At 39.5% G+C, this 22317-nt stretch overlaps 3 protein-coding genes across 5 annotated transcripts; all 3 read right to left on the bottom strand.

Annotated features, from left to right (window-relative positions):
- Positions 1-686: 686 nt before the first annotated feature.
- LOC117251597 (gamma-crystallin M2-like) lies at positions 687-11895 on the bottom strand. 2 transcript variants are annotated; one of them, XM_078174742.1, is made up of 3 exons: positions 11878-11895; positions 2267-2509; positions 687-962 (listed from the first exon to the last, which is right to left on the bottom strand). In XM_078174742.1, exons 1-3 carry the CDS (start codon positions 11893-11895, stop codon positions 687-689), a joined length of 537 nt encoding a protein of 178 aa, XP_078030868.1. The 2 variants fall into 2 exon arrangements, with proteins under 2 accessions (XP_078030868.1, XP_033473949.1); XM_033618058.1 differs by lacking the exon at positions 11878-11895 and adding an exon at positions 2927-2938.
- c9h2orf80 (chromosome 9 C2orf80 homolog) lies at positions 4788-12957 on the bottom strand. The gene is made up of 9 exons (XM_033614887.2): positions 12838-12957; positions 11755-11832; positions 11589-11670; positions 10470-10552; positions 9429-9519; positions 9161-9238; positions 8946-9033; positions 5258-5361; positions 4788-5007 (listed from the first exon to the last, which is right to left on the bottom strand). Exons 2-9 carry the CDS (start codon positions 11793-11795, stop codon positions 4939-4941), a joined length of 636 nt encoding a protein of 211 aa, XP_033470778.1. The 5' UTR covers positions 11796-11832; positions 12838-12957; the 3' UTR covers positions 4788-4938.
- On the bottom strand, positions 12357-21653 carry sgo2 (shugoshin 2). Of its 2 annotated transcripts, none has more exons than XM_033614867.2 (9): positions 21200-21653; positions 20225-20354; positions 19921-20096; positions 19706-19780; positions 17883-17956; positions 17614-17765; positions 15486-17495; positions 13507-13618; positions 12357-13394 (listed from the first exon to the last, which is right to left on the bottom strand). In XM_033614867.2, exons 2-9 carry the CDS (start codon positions 20307-20309, stop codon positions 13271-13273), a joined length of 2808 nt encoding a protein of 935 aa, XP_033470758.1. In that variant the 5' UTR covers positions 20310-20354; positions 21200-21653; the 3' UTR covers positions 12357-13270. The 2 variants fall into 2 exon arrangements, with proteins under 2 accessions (XP_033470758.1, XP_033470750.1); XM_033614859.2 differs by having other exon boundaries at positions 13507-13621; positions 21200-21650.
- Between the last annotated feature and the right edge of the window lie 664 nt (positions 21654-22317).

Genomic DNA, 22317 nt, shown 5'->3' with positions numbered 1-22317 from the left:
TTGTTTTACATGGGCTGGATTTAATGTGTTCATACAGTGTGTAAGAAACTGAAAATCTATGTAAAGATGAGCAGATAGAAATATGAATGAATAACCATAAACAATGTGTTGTGTAAATATGTTCTGTACTACAGCCGGGAACACATGAATGAGTGTGAATAGTAGCCCCATTGTCTCTGTTGAAGCTTCCTGTCATTCAGTGTGGAGGAACGTGACTGAAATACAGGAAAATAAACTTATTTGAGTGCCCCACAATGTGAATCTCATAAACACAAAATGCCTCTTAAAGATAAATAAATACTAAATTAACAAGTAAACAAGAAATTAACGTATTCATGATCAGATTTAAATGATGGAAATAATTATGAAGCATCAAAGAATGGTAGTTTGATTCTGTTATGGCCGTTTATTTCTGCCCATTCTCCTTTTTTAATGAGCCAGGTAGTTAAACCAGTCAATACCAAAATATTTAACAAGCACAGAGAAGATAGTTTACAATAGATTCATTTATTTTGTTATTTAAAACCATATCATATTTCTGTATGGGAGCCCAATGAAAACATTCCACTCCTTATTGTACCACATATTTTATTAACATTACCACAAATAGATGCCATTCAGAGGAGGAAATGAGTGTTTTTGGTGAAACTGAAAATAAAATCAATAGCATCAAGAGAGATTCCTGATTAAAACTCTGTGATTCTGCGGAAGGACCCAGTGGCGGCGCACGTGGCCCCCCAGTCACTGAACTTGCGGTACTCTCCGGGCCTCATGAAGTACTGGCGGCCGCGGTAGTTGGGGTGCTCGTACAGGGTCCAGTAGCCGTCCATGACGTTGCAGGAGTAGATGTCCCGGCTGCGGAAATGGTCCTGCACTGACTCGCAGTCGTCGCTGAACTCCATCATCTGACCCTGGAAGTTGGGACGCTCGTAGATGCGCATGCAGTAGGGCCCCTCGCTGGTCTGGACACACACAGTGGGGTGAAATACAAAGTTAGAGGAGGAAGTTTCTTCTCCACAGCCCTCCATGTGTGTCTCAAGTGTTTCTTTAACCAGAACGTTCTTCTAGTTTATTTTGTCCTGAATCTACTGACTGTATCAGGTCTGGGTTAGGACATAAGGTCCAAATTTAAATGTTAACCTAAAACGAAAGAATATAAAGAAAATTATAATGTTCATTCCAAATTTAAATGTTAATCTAATGCTTATGATTATATCCATTCCAAATTTAACTGTTAATGTTAGATGAAAGAATGAAGGATACAGTCATCAATAGATCATATCCTTCATTCCACATTTAATTGTTAGTCATAAGCAAAGAATAAACTGATGACTGTATCCGTCTTTCCAAATTTAAATGCTTATTTTAGGCAAAGAAATGAAGTATATAATCATTTGTAGATTATATCCTTCATTCCAAATTTAAATGTTAATCTTAAACAAAAAAATAAAGGATGTAATGATTTCTTCCCAAATTGAAATATTCATTTCAATTCAATCCACTAAAACTATGTCCTTCATTCCAAATTTAAATGTTAACCTGAAACAAAAGGATAAAGAATATAAAGAAAAGTAGATTATATTGTTCATTCCAAATTTAAACGTTAATCTCATGCAGAAGAATGAAGGATAAAATCTGCTAAAACTATATCTGTCATATCAAAAATCAAATTTAAATGTTAATGTTAGAGAATTCCATATTTAAATGTCAACATGAAACAAAAAAATAAAGGTTATAAGAGAGTAGTAGACTATATCCTTCATTCCAAATTTAGAAGTTAATTTTAGGCAAAAGATTGAAGGATATAATCTTCTAATGATAATATCCTTCAATCGTTTGCCTAAAATTAACATTTAAATTTGGAATTTCAAGCTTTTTCAACACCTGACCATCAATCAGTGGATTTCATTATTTATTCTACAAATGAAATGCAGACAAATCACTTATCTCCACTTAGTTTAGTATCTCGTGGAAGTTTATTTTTGGTAGGAAGATGAGCAAAAAACTAAATAAACTATATATTGCTGTTCTTTTTCTTATGCCCACAGAAAAGTACAGAGAACAGACTGAAGCACAAACTGAGGCACTCAGAAACAAACAACATAAAACACATACAGCAAGTTGCTGCTCAGTCACTGAATATTGTTTTCTTGCATCTTTAATCTGTAACAGAACATATCTAAAGTTAAAAAAGGGGCCCCACACACTTCACAGAAACAAAAACTTGAAGACAAAACAAAATATGTGAAATGAAATATTCACTCACATAGGAGAAGGTACGGCAGGAGCGGATGGTGTCATTGTAGCCCATCCAGCGTTGGTAGTCTGGGTACTCTCCTCTGGTCAGAACGTACTGGTAGCCGGTGTAGTTGGGCTTCTCGTACAGCACCCAACAGCCGCTCTCCACCTTTATGGAGTTGCAGCGGCTGAAGTGGGGGTGCATGTCAGGGCAGTCGGTGTCGCACTCATAGGAGCGGCCCTGGAAGTTTCTGTCCTCATAAAATGTGATCTGAGTTCAGAAGAGAAGCAGGGCGAGATTAAAGCTCAAAATAATCTGAAGTATTCTAAATATATAGCTGTTGCAGGATGTATCATGCCCCTGCTGTGTGAGCTAGACATTATGTGATTTAAATTATTATTAAATCCAGTTTTTCTGTTCCTGTTTGCACATTTTCTCCAACATGAAGCCAATTAAATAAGTTTAAGAGAGCTTTAACTGTTGGTCAGTTAATACCAGTTTTAATAAATCCTTACAGCAGCCTTCCTCTTACTTTTGCACAATTCATTTCACACCCAGGACCTGCCTTTTCTGAAGAAATCTGAATTTTTAGAGACTATTTGTCCCCAGTATGCCCCGCACTGCACTGACCTACAGGTTCAAATTTGTTCCCAGGCTTATGAAGATGATTCTAAACAGAATACATACCTTACTACTCATCCTGCAAAGAGTGCTGGAGCCAGTCACCCACTGAAAAATGGTGGTCTCACAAAGCAGCGCCCGAGCCCCGCTTTATAAACCTCAATCAAAGGGTTAGCAGATCCCTCTTTAGCTGTATTTTCAATGAGCAGGGATTTAACACGCTGGCATCTCTGCCAAAAGTCTTGATCCTGGGCATAGAACAAAAATCCCTGAATCATCAATGCAAAAGTCCTAGCAGGCAAATTACTGACCCACTGTGCCCTCTTTATTGATATGGACATCAGAGAGACGTTTCATCCACTAATCCTTCATCAGGTGGATTAATCTTTGCATGCAGAATGTCAGAGGTCATCACAAAACAACACGCTCTCTAACTGTTTGTTGAAGTTGGAAACAGATGTAGCTGAAAAATCTCAATAGAATATGTGAATATCCATTTATATTAACATAATAAATAATCCAGCTTTATTATTATTTATTATCAATCATGTGGTTTGGCTTGAATTTGAACAAAGAGCTCTTCCAAAGCTCTTGGTAACTACTAACTAGTTTCACACCACCAAGTTACTAAATCAGCTCCCACTGGTTGGAAGGAGACATCTGCAGCACGGTCCAATCAGAAGCAATCAAATATGTAAACAGGAAGTTGCTGACCAACCTAGCATAACATTCCCACCATTACTTGAAACACAAAGACTGTCATATACATAATCAAATGTCCTTGTGGCTCAGAGTACAGGAAAAACAACATGTGCTCTCAAGACCCGACCAGAAGAACTCTGTGGCTGTGTATTTTAACTCATTCAAACACAACCTGTCCACACTGAGACACACTGGCATCGAACATGTGAGAACACGCAGAGGAGGAGGTGACATCAGCAACATGCTTTTACAGAGAGGCATTCTACATTTTCACAAATAATAACTTCAAACCTGTTTGTTGTGAAATTAAACCACTATTAAAATATCTCAATACAGCCAGTCTAACTTAGGCAACAACCCAGCATTAATCTCAACAACAGGTAAGATAGTCTGGCGTAGAATCACTCCATCTCCCTCCAACTCTCTGCCAGATTTGTGTCTCCCACGTTACGTCTCTGATAATTAATTTAAATAATAATAATAAAAATGTCATGCAGTTTGGAGCTGTGCTGTGTAAAGAGCGCAGAGGAGGAGAGGAGGAGCGCTAGTGCTGCTTGTTTCTGTTCTCTGAGATTCTTTAACAACGTGTAAAGCGGATTTAGAAGATAGTTTCAGCATGTGACTAGAAAGGAAAAAGAAAGGAGGAGGGGAGGGGAGAGGAGAGGAGAGGAGAGGAGAGGAGAGGAGAGGAGAGGAGACAAGACTTAGCCTTAACGATGCAGCTGAACACAGGCCTGCTTTAAAGTTTGGAAGGTTGATTGGTTGGCTTATTATTTTATTTATTCCAGCAACAGCATTTTCCAATTTTCCAGGATGTGTTGATGTTATTTATTTTACAGATCATTAAAGCATGCACAGTGTGACACTGGTCATGATAAATGTAGAAAGTGAATGTAGCAGCTGCTGAGTGTAAACAGTACAGATGTTTAAACACCTCATATGTAAGTTGGACAGACATTTCCCTGCTCAGCTCTGTGAACAAATGTTCTGTATGTCCTTCGGCCTCAAACTCAAGAAATCCTCTGGTGCTGACAGATAGAAACTTTGTGTGCGCACGTTTTTTTGTGCATGCAAAATAAAATTGTGGAAGGGATGTGCTTTTATTCCAACTGAGCACCTGCCCTGCAAAATGTCTGTGCACGGCACTGCTAGTAACTGAAACTGTCGTATAAAAGTAGTGAAATAAAAAGTACAATACTTCTTTATGAAATGTAGAGTACAAATGTAAAGTGTCAGAAAATGTCTTTATTGAATCAGTTTGATGACTGAAGTTTAAAGATGGTCAGAGTGACAGTATAGAGCGAGAAGCTCCAGCAGTCAGACACTTCACTCCTCAATAAAATACTGTAGATATAAAGTCTATGATGAGGTTGACGTCAGTCGCGCAGAGACTCCAGTGAGCCCTCATAATGCTCAGTTCTCTCCCCTCTGCAGCCATTGCTGTCCTGAGAGAGACACAGAGGAGAGGAGGCATTAAAGAAACATGTTGTCTGTTCATCCACAGGGGGGCAGCAGAGGCCTGTCTCACACATGCACAGCTCTGAAATCTGTCATGGCTTTTATCACAAAGGAAACCAGATTAAGTCTCATCCTGTTTTCCCATTATTGTTCAGATTTTCCTCTGAAATATTCTGGATTAAAATAATATTAGCGATTATTACTGCAGACAGGAGGAGGCTGTCTGTGGCTACTCACACTGAGGAAGGAGTGAGACGAGGAGGAAGACGTTGATGCTGACGCTCGTCCAGACGGTGCACTCACCTTCGCCCTCTCAGACAGCCATCTTTTCAACTTTTGATCTGTGAGACATGACTTTGAATTAATGTACACATGTATGACATCAGTGGTTCCAACAGAGGTCCAGTTCATCTGCTGTTTCCAAAGCTTTGAAGCACATCGAGTTGTAAAGCTGCTGCTCAGCTCCTCAGCTTTAAATTTTTCTGATTTTCTTTCACTATTGTACACAACGTGTCTTGAGGTGTTGGATTTAATGTTAATCATTTTGTTCTTTCTTTGCAAAGCTTACACCACACACACAAACACAGACAAAGAGACAAAGATATTTAAAAATAAATAAATAAATAAAACCACTATCTTACTATACAGTGGTGGAAAAAAATTTTTGGACACCCTTATAATTTTACACAATCTCAAATATTATCATGAAATATTTGTGGAAAAATCTTTTTTGTGTTTCAAAAGGTGTGGCTGCATTAGACAGATACAAACAAATACAAATTATATTTTTTTGTTTATTGTTCAAGAAAAACTAACAAAACTAACAAAACTAAATTCTTGACAGTTTCAATATGTCGGTTCTCAACATTGTCGGTATCAATAACAGAGAATGTGTTCAAAACTGAACAAAAAATAAATAAACCATCACATCATCAAATTAATATTTAGTAGTCCTGCCATTGGCACGTAGTAGAGCTCTAATCCTGGCTGGCATGTTCCCCACGAGCCCTTCACACTGTTGAGGAGTAATCTTGTCCCATTCTTCTTGAATTACTGCTTTTAATTCTTCTAAATTCTTTGGTTTATGCTTTGAAACAGACCTTTTGATAATCCACCACAGATTTTCAATGGGGCTCATGTCCGGGGATTGAGCTGGCCACTCTAAGACCTGGATACTGTGCTCCTGCAGCCAAGTTCTACTGGCCTTGGATGTGTGGCAAGGGCCATTATCTTGTTGAAACATCCAGTTTTCACCTTGACGGAACAGTGCACGCGCAGAAGGGAGCATGTGGGTTTCGAGAATGGTACAATACTTGGTAGAGTTCAATGTGCCATCACAGACAGTGAGATGACCAACACCAGCAGCACTCATGCATCCCCAAACCATGATACTGCCTCCACCATGCTTGACAGTAGGTACTGTACATGCTGGAGATAATGCTTCGCCTGACATTCTGCATCCCCTCACATTAGTAGGAGGAAGATAAAGCTGGAAACTGGACTCATCTGACCACAAAATCTTCTTCCAGTTCCTGGCTGTCCAGTTCTTGTGTGCCTGGGCCCAACGACACCGGGCTAACCTCTGTCTCTCATTGATCAGGGGCTTCTTGATAGCCTTGTAGGACCTTAAGCCATGATCTAAAAGTCGGCCACGTACAGTGTGGGTGGAACACTGGACACCAGTTTGGTTTGACCACTGCTGCTGAAGCTCCTGTGATGTCATTCGGCGGTTTTGCCTGCACATGCGGATCAGGATGCGGTCATTTCTTGCTGAAGAAACCTTTGGACGCCCAGATCTTGGTTTGTCTTCCAAGCTGTTGGTTCGTCTGTATTTCTGCAGAGTGTATCCAACTGCTGAAGGACTGCATCTGCACTTCCTGGCTATCTGGCGGCAGCTGTACCCTTCCTGGCTGAGAAGCTTTATCTTCAGGCGTGTTTCCTGCGTTAGGTTCCTTGTTTTAGCCATTTTTGTGTCTGAAGAACTTTCAAATGTGCTGGCTTTATGTAGACACGAAGCTTGGCAACAAAAATTGTGTCTTTTAGTAAAAAGAACGACCTTCATCACTGGTACCAAAATGACCCAATACTCAAAATTTCTTATGTATTTTTATGGAACCAATCAATTTTAAGTTTTTAATGGCTTTTTTAGGATTTATTTAGTATTTTGGCTGTGACTGTACTAAAAGAAATTGCACTTGAAGACCTAAGAGTGATTCTTAATGCAATATTTCACAAATGCATGGGGTGTCCGAAAACTTTTTTCCACCACTGTATAATGATGAAACCTCTGTGTGTGTGTCTGTTCCACGTTTTTCTCCTCACTGACTTGGTCAATCCATGTGAAATTTGGCACAGTGGTAGAGGGTCATGGGAGGATGCCAATGAAGCAATATTACATCAATTGGCCAAAGGGGGGCGCTATAGCAACCCATTGAAATGTCAAACTTTGAATGGGCATATCTCATGCCCCGTATGTGGTAGAGACATGAAACTTTGCACAGAGATGCCTCTCCTCATGAGGAACACATTTGCCTCAAGAACCCATAACTTCCGCTTATATAGATTTTCTGCCATTTTGAATTTTTTGAAAAACACTTCAAATGGATCTCTTCCTAGGAAGTTTGAGCGATCTGCATGAAACTGGGTGAACATAATCTAGGGACCAATATCTAAAGTTCCCTCTTGGCAAAAGTTGGAAAACTTACTAAAACTGAGCTTCTATAAGGCAATGAATATTGCGGAGGGCGTGGCTCATCACATAAAGGTGTATAACATCTCAAGGGTTTCACCCATCACCACGCAACTTTGTAGGCATATGACCACACATAATCTGAGGGGACCCCTCCATTATTGACCCCATCAAACAAAATGGGGGCGCTAGAGAGCGACCGATCGCTGTGGCTCCCCCTGTGGACCAATGTTGGTGTTGTTTCTAATGTTTGGTATGACTAAGTCATGGTATGGTATGCTGTACATAATCACAGAAACTGTCAGTGTGTCATTCTGTCAGTCAGTCATTCTGTCTGTCCCACGTTTTTCTACTCACTGATGTGGTCAATCTACTGTACTTTCAATAAAGCAATCGTACTATCAAATTCACAAAAGCTCTGTCTGAATACATTGCTCTTCTTAAAGGAGCTATATGTAAGAAATCTAAAGCAAATAGTCATAAAATCCTCCTAATATGTCACAGAGACTAAGGAATAATGTTCATATAACATACTGATCTCACCGACAACAATAGTACAGCCAGAATATTCGCATTTAAAAAATTTTTTACAGTCTGCAAATCATGTTTATGTTTTGAATTTGTGTTTTGGCCTGTTGCGCCACCCACCGCCGTCTACCAGTCACGCAGTCAGTAGAGTCTCAGCATCAGTTACAGTTACGACTGAGCTACAGCAGCACGCAAGCAGCATTAGCAGTGTCCTGGTACATAGCATTAGCAGCCGGCTCCTCCTCAGCTGTATCCCGGCAGCAGTGTTAGCAGCAGAGAAGCCAGACTTGCTCGAATGGTCCGCTGGAAAACCGAAGATCAAGGAAGCGACGACGCGGCCCTGCCACGGCAGCCGCCCGTGAGCAAACAAATCAGTCAACCTCGAATCTGTAGGGGAGGGGGGGCGGACACGACTCGCGGCAGTATTTTGAATTTGAGTGCAGTAACCGTTTTGGCCACATTCTTACATACAGCGCCTTTAATGGGTTCAGTTGACTATTTAATCTGCAATTTCCTATGACCTGTATCCCAAACACACACCATGTGAAACTGTACGTGGGCAACAGTGCACTCAATGGGTATGGACTAGTTATTTTAACCGTGGATTCGTGCCTCATCTGTGAGTCTCTCAGACACACTCAGCCCAACCCATTTCAGAAGGCACCATCACACACCAGATGACACCAGACAACATGTCTACACACTTACTGTGCTTCTTGGAGTGGTGCACAGCCTTGTAAGAGCCAAGCATGGCGAAGGGATGGTAGGACAGAGTGAAGGGGTACACAATCATGCCCTGCGGTTAAAAAAAGTTCCTATTACCAAAATGATGTACTACAAATATGTACCAAAAAATTAAGACGCATAGTGTATCTGTTACATCTGAGTATGAGACTAAAATTTGAGCCAGGATATTCTGATACCTTGGACTGCTGGTTGGGATACGAAGCAGCTGGTTTACACCTGTACAGAGCCAAGATCTCCTCCACTGGGAGGCTGTTCTGAAACAAAGAAACACTGCAGAGGTTAGAAACAAGCAACTAAAAAACAATGGACAGATTCTCATGTTTGACTTCCCCAGCTGAGCCCATACCCAAATATAGATGCTCCTTCTTTGGCCTTAGGTAACTCAAACTTAACTGGGTCATCAGGCTTTAATCAAAGCTGCATTCTTGTACCGATGACACCTACCATGATTATCCCAGCGAAGGACGACAGGATCATGGCCTCCCGCTCTAAGCGATTTGGGTACTTGGCACTTCCTGCGCTGCTTGTTGTTCCGCTGTGGTAAAGAGGAAAGTTTCATTTAGAGCAACTCCACAGCCAAAGAACCCAGATGAGTATTTCTACCCAGGTCAGGGGCCTCCAGGAGATGGTCACCTGCCACGGGTCAGCCATCATCCCTCTCAGTGTCTAAATATAAACCTGTCAAGTGCTGTTTAACCTCTTACATTTTTAATGTCACCTTGTTTCCTCACACAGTGTGACAGCACAGCTAGTTCCAACACAAGTGACACCATTCTGACATTTAGAGACACAAATGAACCCAGTCACCAGAACAAATGTACGTCTCTGCAAACCATGGATATGTTTGAATAGTACGTTTTATAAGAAGCTGGTTTGTTGAAACTTTACGCCTCTTTACATTTCAGGTTTCAGTTTTATGTTGTGACAGCTCTGTGGGAACATGTGGTTATGTTTAGGCACAAAAACAACTTGGATCAGGTTTGGACAGATCATGTTTGGCTGCTACAAACACATCTGGAAATGTCCAGTCCATTCGTTAAAAAGGACTAGATTTGTTGTTTGTTGGTGATCACAGTGATCTGCTGCTGTCACATCTAGGTCTCACGCCGTCCACCATCCTCTCCACCTCCTGATGAGAACTCAGCTCATATACATGTAATCAGAGCTACGTCACTTTAGAAATGTTGATATGATGGAGCTTTAACTATATTTTGCTGCAAATACTTTTGTACTTTTACTACAGTAAAATCTTGACATGATTTGTTGTTGAAAAGTGGCCCCTAGGGGGCGACTCAATAAGCTATAATTATTCTGCATGAGTAATTTTACTTTTAGAACTGTAAGTGCATTTTGATGGCAACACCTGTGAACTTTAAGATAATAAGATTTTGAATGCAGGATATTTACGTATAACACTGTACTACTTTTACTATAACAACAGATTCAAGTTTGTCTTCCACCTCTACTAAAAGACAAGTAGCTTACATGATGTCTCTGTCCAGCATGTCCCGTCCCTCTTCTCTGTCCAACCACCACAGGGCAACACTGATGGCCAGGTCATAGTGAGCCTGTAACATTAGTTACAAACATTATTTTGTTTGTACACCTCTGCTGCTTCATTGTGTCATCTATCCACTGATGTTCACAGTTTCAGGTCCAGTGTGAAGCATTCAGAGGCATCTGTTGTCAGAAATAAGATATAACATTCATGACTTTCATTAGCTTAGAATGAGAGTTTATATCTACATATGGAGCGGGTCCACAGAGTCCGCTATGTTCCTAGCCCATAATGCACAAACCAAACATTGGTTCTTGACAGGGTAATTCACATTTTTTGCGTCAGCCATTGTAGTTCCCGTCACACTTTGCACAAAGGAGAAGTCTCAGTTGGTTGTGATCTGCAACCTGACCACTAGATGTCACTAAATCCTTCACACTAGACCTTTAACACAGACTCATCGTAGCTCCAGAGCAGGGGCGTAAATACAGAGTGCGGTCGCAGGGCCCGTAAGGTGGGGGCCCATAGAGAGAACAATGTGTTGGGTGGAGAATGAGCCCTTATGAGTTATTGCCACCTTTGAAATATGTGTTCAAAGAAGAACTGTCATTAAATTAAAAACAGGCCATTTGCCAGGATGATGACTGGAGGTTCCCACGCCTTCTTGAACATCAAATTCAAGGACTCAGCACGGCATCTATGGCACGTCTGTCCATCCTGAGAGAGGGATCCCTCCTCAGTTGCTCTTCCTGATGTTTCCACCACTTTTTTGCCCCATTAAAGACATATGTCAGATTAGATTAGAATAAAATTGAATCTAATTTAATATATGCCCTTCAAAAAGGGAAACGTCTCCACCAACATCTATCACAAAATTATATGCTTATTCAAAATAACCTTGGAATTGTTAAATGAATAATTTCTAATTTTCTTTGGTATTTTTTTGTGATACAGATATGCAACGATGATTGCAGTATGTTAATGTTATCCACTGTCAGGTCTCTGATCATGTGACAAGATGACAGATGCACGATAGCGTGCACTAAAGGGCCTTTCATGACTACCTTACGCCACTGCTCTAGACACAAACTATCTCATGTTGTTACCAGGTCATCCAGCATCGTGGAGGTCCCCTTCCCTTTTGGATCAAAAGAATTTTCTCTGAGTTTCTGTCCAATGTAATCACCACTGTTCAGATCAGAGAGAAAAATCAATGAGTTGTGATTGTAATGTGTTTTTTTTTTCCCCAACAGGCTGCAGATATTCACTTACATAAGAGCCTGAACGTCTCTTTTCAGCTGCCGTGCCTCCATTTTCTGAATGAATCTCGCTTTTTTAAATGTAGGACCCCTGAAAAAAAAAAAAAAAGAACATCTTAATATTTTTCTCAGTTGCTCTTCCTGAGGTTTCCATCACTTTTTTGCCCCATTAAAAGGATTTTTGGAGAGTTTTTCCTGATCAGCTGTGAGGGTCCAAAGGATGGAGGGATGTCATATGCTGTAAAGCCCTCTGAGGCAAATTGTGATTTGTGATATTGAGCTTTATATATATATATATATTTTTTAATCTTTATTTCGAACATAGATAAAATAGAACAAAATGTAGGTGATCAATAAGGTAATCAGTCATACAAGAAAAACAAAAAACAACAAAAAATCAATCATAGTAACAGAGGTAAATATTTAGCGTTTGAAAAGGAGTAGGTAGAAGTGATGCACTTATCTTGACCTACCCCTTATTTCAAGTAATGTTGCTACAGATAAATATAGATTCAGAGATGCATGATAGTATGCATACATACATAATCAAAGAAATACAATCACAAATGCGAGTTGGAATACAATAAGGTTGAACTGAATAGTTTGAGACACTGATCAGGGTTAGTTCAATTTTTTATTCTTGTACAAAATACATAAATTCAAGCACTTTCAATGACCTGTCTCTTTATCTTTTTGTAACTTTCAAGGCCATGATTTTTTCCCTTTAAATTCACAAACTTTAAAGGATTCCAAAGACCTGTGGGGACCCTGTGAGTAACAGGCAAATCCAGTAAAAACAAATGCACTGGTGGGAAGGAAGGCTACTTTCACACACCATAACAAAACTAAACAATAAAGGGGTTGATTTACTGCTGCGACATAGACAGGACATGAACCTGACACTTTGTTGTTCCCACATGGAGAGTTACCAACAAATATGTCGACTGTCCAGTAAAACAAGTCCACTTTAAAAACTCAAGTGCAACACATCCGAAGCTGAATCCATCTCTCCTGTGCAGACATAAATTTTAATGTGCAGAGAAATAAAGAACAGTTAGTAGTATATTTTATGAAGATCCAACAGTCAAGTACTCACCACACAACTCTGTCTGACGGTCAACACACTCACAGACCTTCAGTTCACATGATGATACATAATCCTACACATGGTTGGCTGCAGTGACACTATGTGGTAACCTTCCTGGGCAACACAAGCCTTTGACAGCGATGTGGAACAGACGTCTCAGGTGAACAGCCTGGGATGAATCATTCATGACCAACCCCCTGTCAATCTCTCATACCATTACCAACCACACACAGTGAATGAGAGCAGCAGTGGTTATCAGAACAGATTAGTTTCAGTGTTTGTGATGTGAAAGGTGAATCCTGCAGAGGAACACACACATCTGTCTGCTTTAATCTGCAAAACATGGCTGCCGGAGAACATGTTTGTGTCTTTGCATGCCTTTATTAAGAAACCAACTTAAAATAAATCAAGATAAAAGAAAAGAAAAAGAATAATCAGTCCATCAAAACGGATGATCCAGTTTGGGGGTCGCTGCAGTTTTCTTTTGCTTCTTTTTCTTTTTGTCCTTGAACACTGGAGAACTCAGAAACTCGCTGTCGGTGAATTTATCTCCACGCCTCATTTTGCTGTTGCAGAAGAAAAAAAAAAGATATAGAACCAATTATTTCCTGCTGTTTTCCGGTATAATCAGGACTGAAACAGTGTCGTAGGTACAGATGATGAACATGATGTCCTCACCTGTTGAGGGACGGCTCCTTGTAGCTGATGGCAGCTTTTCGTCTCCTGGTTCTGCCTCCGTTCTCACTGTCTGGGGTTGTAATGGTGTTGGTCAGTGACATTAACGCTCTTCCTGCTGTAACACAATAAATCTGATTCAGTTAATGAAGGAATAAAGACTTAAAACACATTTACAGAGACACTAACTGCAGGTTTCTCTTTACTACAACACAAAAACTAGAAATAAAATCAGCCATTCCAACACTTAAGTGTCAGTTCACTCACATTATAAGACAACATGTGCTCACTTATATGTTTGGGTATCCAGCTGTGCTGATTTTTGCCATTTTAGAATATATATCTCTCTGAGATTTCTGCCTTGACAACCATTAAATGTGGGTAAATTTGATTCACTTCACATCTGGTTCTCACAGCACTGAACAGTGGTATTTAATAAAAAAAATCAACAGCCACATCTGTTACTCTGAATAACACACAGTCCATCCTGTCAACCTCTTTAAACTGTGTGTTAAAATAAATCCCTTCACTTCCTTTTTATTGCCGTGGAAGCAGAAATGTCTCAAAAAACGAGTTTATACCACCAAACTATCTGTGAGCTAGTACTTCAAGTACTTTACTTTTTTCTTCCACTGAAATGTATTCAAGAAGCAGATCATTAAAAACTGTCAAGTACCAACAGCTGACCGTGAATGTCTGGTCAGATCTGTAATCTTGTGTCCTTAGTCTCTGATTAGATAGTTCCTGATTTAGGACAAAATGTTCCCAATTTTAGACCTTAATTTTTTTTTTTTTTTTTTTTTTTTTTACAATGTTCTGGTCTCCACACATTTAACATTTAGAATTTTAGCAGCTTTCTTTAATGAATCAAAGGGTTTTTGAGGATGTGGGAGCTATTTGTTGTCAGTGTTTACTAAGGGTGGGGGAAAAAATCAATATAGCAAAGTAACGTTATATTTTTGTGTGTTAATATCGTATCCTCACACAGTGCCAAGTATTGATATTTTTATTATATAAATTATTAACTACTAGAATAATAAAATCAATTGCTTTTTCAGTCCACTTCAGACATTTTGCTGAAACCTTTAATTTATTAGATAAAACTGATAGCGACACAGTTTTCCTTCGTGGACATAATTTACAGTTGAAAAAAAAAAAAAAAGGTAATATATTACAATACATTTTTTGCAATACTCAGCACATCGAACATATTTAAGCTCGCAATAATATTGTACCATCATGAGTATGGTGATAATATCATATCGTGGAGCCTCTGGAGATCCCCACCCCTAATATTTAGCTGTTTTTTTTTAAATCAATAATAGATAGTGTTGTTTGATTATAGATGTTTGCTATATTAAGATTAGACATTTGACAGTATTGTCTTTCGCTGGTTATTTCCTTAGTTTGATTATTATTATTATTTTATGGTGGATATTAAGGTTGTAATGTATCACCTAACTTCATTACTTGATGTTGTCACTGCAGAACTATGGAAGCGTGATGATTTTCCTTAAAAATAAATAAATTAAATAAAATTGTTTTTCTGTATTAACAAGATTTTTATCTCAGAATTATGTAAAAAGTTTCCATTAAAGTTTTCTGCTCAGGTTCTGAATGTATGAGATTATTAGCCCTCCTCAGAATTACGACAAAAGCTTTTATGGAGAAAAAATTCTGCCTGTTTTTCTGAATAAGATAATAATCTTGTTCACGCAGAAAACAACAATTTACAGGATTATGTCGGTAATTCAGAAAAACAAGAACAGAATTTTTTCCATGAAGACTTCTCTCATAATTGTGAGATAATAATCTAATTGATTCAGAAAAACTGACTCACTCACTAACACTCTCAGGTGAATCCATAATGCTTCCATACAGAAAAACTGAACAAATGTGACAATAGAAGACTTCGCAGGAGTCTGACTGTCTATCGAGACATTTAGTAAGAGTAAAAAAAGACACATCAAAGGAAACCTCACCTGGAGAGGCTTCAGTTGTGACAGCAGCAGGCTCCTCGATCACTGCCGCCCTGCTTGACGCCGTCCTCCTGGGAGTGGCGAGTAAAGAGCCCACTTCAGTGTCGGCAACGCTGACATCCATGTCCAGCCATGGTGGTATCTCATCGGTCAGCAGGTCGCCTAGATTCTGATGAAGCACCTCCTCACTGATGTCCACCGTGTGACTGTGTGACACACTGGATGTCCTCGTGTTATTTAGTGAAACACTGTCTTGAGTTTTCCGCCTGCAGACGACAAACGTCTCTCTTGGGGTTCTAGTTTCTGTGGGTGTCTGCAGCTTGGACGCCTTCCTACATCTTTTTGGATTCTGAGCCGTCTTGGACTTTGACTCATATAAATGTTCAAAGATGTTGTGCTCTTCAGTGATGTCAGAGTGTGACTCTGCTACTCGTAAATCATCTAATTGTTCGTTTCTTTCAGTGCCATCAAAACCACAGAGAGGTGAGGCATCACCGTGGTCCTCCAGATAACCTGCTTCATCCTCAGATCTAACTCTTCTGTTGCTACGGGTGCTTTTATTCTTCTTTTTCCTGTCACTTAAATGATCAACACACTCGGCTTTCTTCTTACTGGATCGACTCGTTTCCTCTCTCCTGGCTTTTTTAGGTTTTTGAAACGCAGTTTCTAAAGTGCAGTCTTGGTCCAGCGGCAGTGCTTCATGGTTATCGTTGCTGCTCAAATCCTCCTGAGGGCTTCCTGAATCCAGGGTGGCGAGCCAGGGACGCTTACAGGAGCTCGGTGTCTGTGGGTTTGATTCTGATGGTTTCAAAGGGACATCCTTTGCTTCTGCCTCACAGGTGGAGGAACCTGTAGGAGACATTAAGTCCTGCTCTACAGCGCTCACTTCCACTGATGCACTGTTTGATAAGGTGCTGTCCCTGGGAACTGAGACGACAAATGTCCCTCTGCATCTCGACTTCTGACCAGAGTTGTTCAGTTTGCTCTGTGGTGTTTTGCCCACATGCTCCGACTCTGGATGTGTGACCTCATCTGCACAAAACAGGAACTCTTCAGGTGGTTCTTGGTCTCTGCATGCTTCATATATTCCCTTATCTCCCTCATCCACTTCACTGTGGACCTGCTCCATGTTGGACGGACTGCTCTCACTTTCATGCGACAGCGGAGACAAACTGACAAACGTTTTCCTGCTGACTGAAGACATGTTCCTGCTCTTAGTCCTCCTGCATGTGATTTTGGACTGTGCCTCTTCTGCTGTATCGTTCTCTCGTGGTGATTTTACACCTTTGCCGGATTTTGAGAATTTATTTTCAGGATCCATGAAATAATCGTCCAGATCCTGCGTCTCACGGGACTCTGTCTTTGACTTGGTATGGTCACGGGATACAACTTTGTCCTTTGCTGTTTTTTGATGGTTGCTAGCTACAGACTTGTTAAATTTCGGGATACGTGAGGTGAGGACACTCCCACTCTTTGTTTTGGGTGCCTGAATAACCTCAGTAACCTCTGGGTGTGTAACATCATCTAGCACACTGCTTTCTGTCTGTAACAAAGTGTCAGCAGGAGAAACTTCAGAGTTCTTCACTTGTGGATTTTCAGCCTCACTCGACCCACAGGCTTGTTCCTTATTCTTCTTACCCTTCGGCTTGCCAAAGCGGCCTGTTTTTTTGGCCTTGGTTTCCACGGTGACTATCTCAGCAGCATTACTTAGTGTCATTTCCATAGTTGTATTCAGAAGCACAGTCTTCTCGTGTTTGTTCCTATGTTCTGGTTCCACAACTGAGCTGCTCGGAAGGTGAACGTCACTGGAAACAGATGGCTCGGGTCTTTCACATGTGCTCTCAGCTGAGGGGGTTTGACTGTTCTGAAGCAGGGGGATTGAATTCATGTCAAAACCAGACTGAGAGAACATCATTGACAGCCTCTCTACTTCTTCCCTGAGTCTGCTGGACGGACGGGATGCTCCTGCCAGGGGGGCTTGTACGAGCTGGCTCGATCGCCTTTTCTCTGCATCTGTGAAAAATAAACAAATAACTAATTTCCTGGGAATTCTACGTCAATATCTCAGGGCAGTGAACAACAAATATGATGACGTATGATGAGTAACACAAAAAATTCTAAAGCTCCCTACCACTGCAAATATCAGTGGCCTTTTGGGGTCTGTTCTGAGTGTTGAAGACATCTGCACCAAATTTTATTTCAGGCAAGTCTGCTGCTTCTTTTTCAAGGGGACACATCAAACGCCCTGCAACGTCTGGTTGAGGAGGTAACTGATCTGTTAGACTGATAATGGGAGTTAGAGAGGGGAAAGGGGGAGCGAGACAAAGACAAAGATGTCACTCACAGGTACCTAAAACCAAGTTCATAGCACTTATCAATCTGTGTACAGTATTTACTTACCTTCCCACTACAAGATGTTCTGTGTCAATGTCACCAGATGAGGTCTCGTTGTCTGCAGATAGTCTGGGAAGATCCTGCAGGTAATAAATACAGTCACAATCGCAGATGATAGTTGGGTTTCCATTCAAATGTAGTACAAAATTTAACAGGATCTTAAGAAAATCTGCAAATCAAAGTGCAAATTTAGCTGGTTTGTCAAGATAAGCAGTGGGTGGGTCTAATTCTCCAGTCAGAAGTCTGCAGTAGATGGTGCAACCAGTTGATGTAATTAAATGATCGCCTGTCAAACCTCAAATGAAGGAAAACAATGAATGTAGACGAACAGAGAGCACATTGGAAAATTAAAATAGAAAGTTTTGAACACCTATTATTACAGCTGTGTGCTCTTGGAAACGTTATGTTTATGTTCTAGGCGTAACTTTTTACTTTATGTTCAGTATGATTTGATATTGCCAGGTATTTTCTACCACTATCTTTCAGTCTTATGAATATGTGTGAATTTGGTAAGACTGCAGTCTGACTTTTACAACCTGTGTGAAATGATTAACACAAAAACCAGTGTGAAAATGAGGTGTTAGACTTTGAAGATATCCCATTCTCATATGCTGCTCATATTGCTTTAAAACAACATGCTGCAGATAACTACTGTGCCCTGCTTTTCATTACAGCAAATGAATATTGATAATAAATATCAAAAGCAGGCTGGTCCTTATTAGCAACAAGAAAAGAACTACACACGAGCATTTACACAAAGCTGCCATCACTTCTGTTCTCAAATATGAAGCATCTGTTCATCAGACCAGGTGCCTGACTCTTCACATGACATAATTAATATATGATAATCATATTATTTTGCATCAAACAAAGTGAATGACTTACAAAGGACTTTAAAACTTTAGAGTGTGATCCCACTGGATGAATTAATAATAATAATAATAATAATAATTCCAATCTTTAATTTTGGACTTTTCTTTTTGGATGCCAATGTTGTTTGTATGCATTTGCTCGTGTGTGATTGGCTCTGTTATGTGTGTTTCCTCTCCTCTGTAACCAGTTCAAAAGAGATCTTGTAACAATGAGATCACCTGGTTAAACAAAGCTTACATACATATTTACGCCTCAGATGTCACAGAGGAGATGGGCAATCCTTCAATAAAATATTATCCCAAAACAATTTTTCTGTGAGCTATCATGGTCCACAGTTCTCGTTTCCTTGGGACAAACATTCATTTGACTTTTTGATGAATGAAATTGTCGATATTTCACTTAAATACTGTAAAATTTTCAAATCAAGATGTTGGATGTAATGTAATTTTTGTCTTTTCAAATTATTTTTTATGTTTATATAATACAGGTGACCATATGCATGTATATGTAGTTTTTGTGTTCAAACACTGGGTGTAGCATTAGCAGAGGAAGTGCATATAGGTAAGCTCCAGGTCAGGAGCTGGAGGTGTGTGTGAAGGGGAAGCAAACAGTTTTTTGACTGTGTCAGTGTGTCAGTGTGGCAGCGTGGCAGCTTGGCAGTGTTACCTGTGATCATATGGACTAAGCTGTTTTTTTCTACCTGTGCTAAGGTGAGCAAGTGCACCGACTGCGTATTGGACACTGGTTTATTGTTTTGCCCAGAACATGTGTCCGAACAAGTTCTCCCCGTTTACTCCTCAGTGGCTTAAATAAATGTATGCGTTCTTGATTGAAAGGCTCTACACAAGATGATGCGGTGCTATTTTTGAGTATAACTTTGATCATATCCACCCCCTACATCTCAAACTTGCCATACGAAACAAAAGTTGTTAATACGTCTTGAGAGGAATCCTTACACTGTCAGGGAACAGGTCGGCCACCATGTCCAGGTGCTGCAGCGTGCTGCTGTGGAGGGTTTTCAAGATGACCAGCTGTGAGAGAAAAACAGCATCAGCTCAAACAACAATTCTGAGATAGTTTGTGAAAAACAAATATTTAATATGATCAGAAATTGTGGTCTTGATGTCAGCTACTGTCACGCTACATAAATCTGAGCAAATAACAAACCTACCAATTTCCTGTGCTTGTATTTCTTGGTGGCCAACTCGAAGCACAGAGCCTCCACTTGTTTCTGAAGGTACACCACGTGCATCTCCAGCTGCCTGCTCCTCTCCTTCTGGGCCTCCAAAGCCAGAGCTAAGGCCTTGTTGTTGGTCTTCAAAGAGACCTTGAAGAAGGAGGAGGTGTCTGGTGTGGTCAAGAAGAAACATCACAGTATTAATTTAACATATTCTCATGGCATAATGCAGTTGTGCAACACAAACGCACATATATATATATGTTTGTAAATGCGCTCAAATGAGGGACAGACTCACTGAGGATCTTATTTTTGATCTTTGATGCTGCAGCTGACGTCTGCTTGGCAGGCTTTGAAGGCCTCATCACACTCAAAGGTAACATGACTAGATGAATATGTAGAGCCGCACCAGTGATGAAATTAATAATCTGAAAGAAAACAAAACATGTTTGCTTTTGTACACTAACACTCACACGTGCGGCAGCGTGTGACAGTTGGCCAACACTGGTTCTGATGAGTGATGTGCGGTGGTGGAAGAAGTATTCAGATCCTTTAGTGAAGTAAAAGTATTATTAGCTCACAGTGAAAATTCTGAACCACACTTAGGAGTTCTGTATTCAAAGTCTCTCAGATTAAAAGTTATGAAAGTAAATTAAAACCAAATCTGGAGCTACACTGCCTTCAATGGACGGGAGCAGGGTGAAGAACTGTAACGTAAAAAGTAACTAAAGCTGTCAGACAAATGTAGTGGAGTAAAAAGAACAATATTTCCCTTTTGAGATGTAGTAGAGTAGAAGTACACAGCTGCATAAAATGTTAATAGTCCAGTAGAGGACATGTACCTGAAATTTGTACAGTAACGTTACTTGAGTAAATGTACTTACAGCTAATATTAGTTACACTCCACTAAATACGCCTAGTTACACACATTATCCACATAATGCCTACGTTACTGACCTAAATGACAACCCGAACGTTACATTTGAACAATAAACATTAAGTTAGCGTTAACGTAACTTAACCAACGGTGATGACCGTTTGCTACGTTAACGTTACCCGACCAACACTTTCCCCATCAGCAGCTGAACATGTTAAAGCGACGGTTTGTAATTGAATTTGCTAACAAACTCAAAAAACTGCGTATTTCCTCGTCCTAACGTTAACTGTAGCTGACGTTAACTTTAGCGTTAGCTAGCTTAACATATAAAATGGTAAACCTGCTAACATGATGCTCACCCGGTGTAACGTAACTCTTAATTTAAACAAAACTTACCGATATTAAACGTAAACCAGCGGCAGATATTTGTTTGTCACTTGCAAACAAACATCCTCGTTAAATGATCAAATTAAGCTCATGATGGCCGTAATAATTCATCTTAACGAGTTAAATTCACCTCAGGAAACGCTGCTGATTTCATTTAAACATAAACAAGAAGTCCGCGATTTCTCTGCGCATGCGCCCGAAGGCGTGTCATAGATGCTCGGGTCCAATCAGAAGCGAGATTACGCGAGTGTAAATTGAGTTTAGAGTAGATTTTATTTTTATTCTTTTTTAATTTTAATTTTTTTTAATTCTCATTTTTTACTCTAAATCTTTTTCTTATTTTTATTCTTATTCCTGTGTTTTTATTCTTATTTTTATTGTAATTTTTATTCTATCTTTATTTTTTATTCTATTCTTATTATTCTTACTGTTATCCTTATTTTCATTCTATTCTATTTTTTTCTCATTCTTATTTTTATTTTAATTACATTTTTTATTCTAATTTTTGTCCTTATTCTTATTCTTATTATTCTTACTGTTATCCTTATTTTATTCTATTCTATTTTTTCTCATTCTTATTATTAATTAAATTTTGATTTTTTTATTCTAGTTCTTGTCCTTATTTTTATTCTTTTAATTTCTATCATTATTCAATTTTTTATTCTTATTCTGATTTTTTTTATTCGTGTTTTTGTCACTATTCTTATTTTTGTATACGTATTTTATTTTTAATGGTCATTTGTAGACCATCATTTTGTAGAGTATGTTCCTTCTATAATAAGACGAGGAAAAAAATAGATCAGTAAACAAAATAAATAAACTGGGGGGGGGATCAATGAATAAAGAATAAGAATTGTAAAAGAAACTGAGAAAAGTCGACACATCTTTCTTGCAGTCCTGCTAGAGTTCATTTTTTCCAGTGACAAGAAAAACAACTTACATTCATTTATAAACCAGTTACAGGGCTTACTGTTCCTCCAATTGCTACAATGAACATGATATTTACCCATAAGAAGATAGAAGATTATATTTATTATGTCAACATCCCTGCAACACCACTGTGTCCAGATTTCATCCTGTCATGAGAACAGAATGTCTCAATCGAGTTCTCTGTGTTCGACCTCTTC

This window comes from Epinephelus lanceolatus, chromosome 14, assembly GCF_041903045.1.
Source record: "Epinephelus lanceolatus isolate andai-2023 chromosome 14, ASM4190304v1, whole genome shotgun sequence".
In the NCBI taxonomy this organism is placed as follows: domain Eukaryota; kingdom Metazoa; phylum Chordata; class Actinopteri; order Perciformes; family Serranidae; genus Epinephelus; species Epinephelus lanceolatus.
The sequence above is the reverse complement of the archived record's forward strand: the minus strand, read 5'-3'. Positions and strand labels throughout refer to the sequence as shown.